General features: G+C 34.6%; 1 protein-coding gene across 1 annotated transcript in view; it reads right to left on the reverse strand.

Annotated features, from left to right (window-relative positions):
* Positions 1–4,749, reverse strand: part of unc5cb (unc-5 netrin receptor Cb) — a 199,839-nt gene that overhangs the window by 8,413 nt on the left and 186,677 nt on the right. Inside the window, exon 10 of the mRNA XM_016554070.1 lies at positions 3,496–3,843. Within this exon, the coding sequence (XP_016409556.1) occupies positions 3,496–3,843 (348 nt within the window). The remainder of the gene's footprint in view (positions 1–3,495; positions 3,844–4,749) is intronic.

The following is a 4,749-nucleotide window of genomic DNA, read 5'->3' on the forward strand; positions in this document are numbered from 1 at the left end:
TTTTCTCACAATTTCTTTTTTAACAAAATGAGATTTAAGACAGATTTTAAAAAAGGTGTCCTTTTGTTATTTCTCAGACCAAAAGGCTGCACATTATTTTGTGAAAATGAAAACGTCAAACAATATACTACCTTGAAAATTTAAAACAAATCCCAAATCAAATAAATAAATAATACAAAAAAAATTAATGTCTCCATGTTTTGCCTATGTATTTTAACCACGATCCAAACAAAGATGCTGCATACATGTTATTTAGATTTTAAAATTTTGAAATTTGAAACAAAAACAAAATGGTCTGACTTTAGCTTTGTGATACTACATAAAAAATCTGAACGAAACAAAAACAGCAGAGGGGCTGAATGAGACGCAAATGTCACTCTCTGACAGCAGGTGGCGCTTAAACAGCAGGTATTTATAGGCTGCTGCCCCTTTAAGATCGAATGCACGGATCCAATATAATGATGCATGTGCGATTTCTTTCTCCACTGTTTACGTTCAGTTAAGACATGAAAATACTCGCCGGGATAGTTATTTTGAGATAATTTTGGGTGTATGTGTCCGTTCAAGTGAAAGAGAAATCAATTCTGTGTTTGTGCTCTGCCTGAAACGCCGCTCTGTATGTGCGTGCTTTGAGCGTGTGCGCGCGAGCACCAAACTGAATTCTTCATGTGCATGAATGGTTTAAAACGATTGAATATTTAAATTGGTAAGACTTAGAAACAAGTGTAAATGATAAACTATGATCCGTTTTCACCCATACAAGCGAGTGAACAACGAGAATTAAGAAGGGATTTTATATGTCGGGCTAGCGATTTTGCGAGCCCTGTAGTAACAAAAAAGTTTCTAGTCACTAATGAAATAGGTACTAGTATCTCAGAAATAAGTACTAGTATCTAATAAGTACTAGTATCTCAGAAATAAGTACTAGTATCTAATAAGTACTAGTATCTCAGAAATAAGTACTAGTATCTAATAAGTACTAGTATCTCAGAAATAAGTACTAGTATCTAATAAGTACTAGTATCTCAGAAATAAGTACTAGTATCTAATAAGTACTAGTATCTCAGAAATAAGTACTAGTATCTAATAAGTACTAGTATCTCAGAAATAAGTACTAGTATCTAATAAGTACTAGAATCCTAGAAATAAGTACTAGTATCACATAAACAAGTACTAGCGTCTAATGAATAAGTACAAGTATCACATAATAAGTACTAGTATCTAATGAATAAGTACTAGCATGAAGTATGAGTATCACATAATAGGTACTAGTATCTAATAAGTACTAGTATCTATTTAATAAATAGGAGTATCTAATGAATAAGTCCTAGTATCCAATAAATAATAACTAGTATCTAATAATAGGTACTAGTATCTAAAAAAATAAGTACTAGTACCTAATGAACAACTACTAGTATATAAAAAAGTACTAGTAATCTTATAAGTCACAATCTTATGTTATGGCCACTGTAGAGTAAAAATAGTAAAATTTGTAATAATTACTAGTATCTAATAAATGTGTACTAGTATGTAATAAATAGCTTGTATCTAATAAAAAAAAGTACTAGTATGTATTTAATAGGTACTAGTACCATGAAAATAAATATTAGTACATTGTAAGGATTAAATGTTAAACCGGCTTGCCATAATAAGAATATTCATATTCATGACTGTTTGTTGGGCATTGGGTAGGTCAGTCACAATAGGGACACGTGAGGCCTTCTGGGAAGTTCCAGTTCATTGATTTTGTTCGTTCAATAACGAAGGTGTGACCAAGTAATCGAAAGTGTATATATTTGTTTGGAAAATTTGAAATTGAGAATGTATTTATTTGATCATTTCACTTGATTTGTTTTATATATAATAATCGTATTGTTTTTAAGAACACATTCATTCAGGTTTTCTGGGAGCAAGTACAGTCAAGCATCAAATCCCTTTCTCTTCCTGAGGTTTTTGTTGTTGTGAAGTTTGAGTGACCCCCTTAGTGGGGAAATATTAAGGTCAAAGTACAAAACTTCCCATGCAGGATTCATATAGAAAATGTGTGCTTGAATGATGCTTGAACTCCTGAGCCATAGTTCAACCCATTGGAATTTCAAATAATTTTTCATTTCCTTTTTTCCTTTTTTACAGAGCACAGTATGTTATCTTGTCTGACAACTGAAATGAATGAGATGTCAATGGCTCACTGTTTGTTAATGATTGTTGCAATTACAGCACCACAGTAAAGTTTTACATTTCGACATGTTGCTTTTTTTCATTTTTGAAACATTCGCATGCACAATAAGGAACACGTTTAGATCGGTTTTACAAAGAGTTTTACCATTTTTGCCACTATTTGAAAGCCATAAACTCCCTAATAGTTGTAATGTGTATTATATGTAGCCAGTGTTTTGTTATTAATGTGAAACAACTAAATACACTCAGAAAGTCAGCTGGAGGTTATCCTAACTTTAAGTAGTTATGATTTTAAAGAAGATTCTTTTAAAGAATTCTTAAGTATTCACTCAAAACACCTCAGCAACATGCTAACCCTCAAAAGACATTAGCAACGTGCTAGCAGTAGCTAATCACTTAAGGTGCATCCAGAATCGTTTACCATCTTAATCGTCTGAGTACATTCTACATTTGATAAGAAATAAAGTTAACGTGGGTTAAAAAGTCTTTTCCATATAGAATGAATGAAATCCAGATGTACTACATTTGTCTTATTGCTATTGTCATGGGACTTTGGGTTTTGTCCCTTCACTGCCATTCACAACTCCTCTCCCGTGGCCTCATGGGATAATAAAGTGTACAATCGATGCGCATTTCAGAATCTCGCCGGAAATGGTAGGTTATCTGTGTTTTTCACCTACTGTTTTATGAATACTGTGAATTTGGACAGTACTTGTGGTACCTGTCTCATATTTTTTCTTGCATTCTGTATAGTAGGGAGGTAGACCTATTCGGAAGCAACATTAGACGAGTATCTAATGAATAAGTACTAGTATTACAAATAAGTACTAGTATTCTAATAAGTACTAGTATCTCAGAAATAAGTACTAGTATCTCAGAAATAAGTACTAGCATCTAATGAATACTAGTTTCTAATGAGTAAGTACTAGTTTCACATTCATAAGTACTAGTATCTAAAAATAAGTACTAGTATCTAAAGAATAAGTACTAATTTATTAGAAAAAAGTACTAGTATCTCATAAATAAGTACCAGTATCTAATAAATAAGAACTAGTATGTAATGAATAAGTAGTCTCTTCTAAAAAACATGACGAATAAGCACTAGTAGCTAATGAATAAGAACTAGTACTTAATGGAACAGATACTAGTAGCTAAAAACAAGTTCTAGTAAATGAACATAGATACTCGTATGTTTTATAGATGAAATGTTAAAACGGCTTGCTAGTGTGTGTTTATGGGTCAGGCTGTAATTTTCTCTCACACCAGCCTGATCCTCATGAAAGCGTCTGGCACTGGAAGCCACAGATCCGCACTGACCTGAGTTGGGCACGATCAGATGGCCCCCGAGGGCGTTGAAGGAGCCGAAGGCCGTGCACGAGGGGTCCCAGGAGCGCACCAGCGTCTGCGTGCGGCGGCTGATGGTGTCGCTGTCGATCAGCGCATGCGGCAGTTTGGGCGAGAGTTTGGAGGAGATGTCAGACAGGTCCTCCTGCGGCGTCACCAGACCGGACGAGTTGTACACCTTGATCTTCAGGTTGGGCAGCGGGTCCAGCAGGGGAGAGTTGGTCATGGGGATCTTATCAGCGACGTCGTGCAGAGCGTAAACGGGACCTCTGTACATGGCAGCAGCCGAGGTCAGGTCAGGAGGAGCCGTCAGCAGATCCGCTACACACAGAAATACACATCAAATACAGATCTCATACATCTTGATCTGAGCTTTTACGCCTTAACCAGCTGCTACAAGAGACATGTGACACAGTAGCTATGCTTCCATCCAAAGATTCGAATCAAACTGGAATATTGCATAAAACATTTGCGAATAAAGCACTGTTTCCATCCAACGAGTAAAAGAGAACAAAATCACTTCCTGGTAAACTGGCACTAAATATCACTAAGAGAAGTAGGAGAAGCCACTGAATATAATACTTTTCATATATGTGACCCTGGACCACAAAACCAGTCATAAGGGTCAATTTTTTCAAATTGAGATTTATACATCATAAATAAATAAGCTTTCTATTGATGTATGGTTTGTTAGGATCGGACAATATTTGGCTGAGATACAACTATTTGAAAATCTGGAATCTGAGGGTGCAAAAAAATCTAAATATTGATTCCAAAATGCACATAAAAATAGGTGGATGGAAACATAGCTAGTTCTAAAAAAATAAAGAATACAAAAGATAAAAAAAAAAAAAACGGTAACACTTTATTTTGATAGTCCACTTCTACTTTGATAGACGTTCTACTAACAGTAAGTAACTTTGCAACTACATGTCAACTAGCAGTCGTTAGAGTATTAGTAGACTGTCTGCTTAATATCTTCTAACACTTTATTTTGATGGGTCCACAAACTTTGTCAACTTATTCTACTAACCCTAAACCTAACCTAACAGTCTACTCTGAGAGTTAGTAGACATGTAGTTGCAAATGAATGAGAATTTTGGTTCATTGAAATAGAGCTAAAATAAAATAAAATCTAAATGTTAGAAATGTTAGATTAAAATTAGAAATGCTAAGCGAAATATTAATGTTTAGGCACAAACTGGAAATTAAACTCATTAAACTCAA

The sequence above is a fragment of the Sinocyclocheilus rhinocerous genome, unplaced genomic scaffold (assembly GCF_001515625.1).
Source record: "Sinocyclocheilus rhinocerous isolate Xijiao unplaced genomic scaffold, SAMN03320098_v1.1 scaffold15, whole genome shotgun sequence".
Classification (NCBI taxonomy): Eukaryota; Metazoa; Chordata; class Actinopteri; order Cypriniformes; family Cyprinidae; genus Sinocyclocheilus; species Sinocyclocheilus rhinocerous.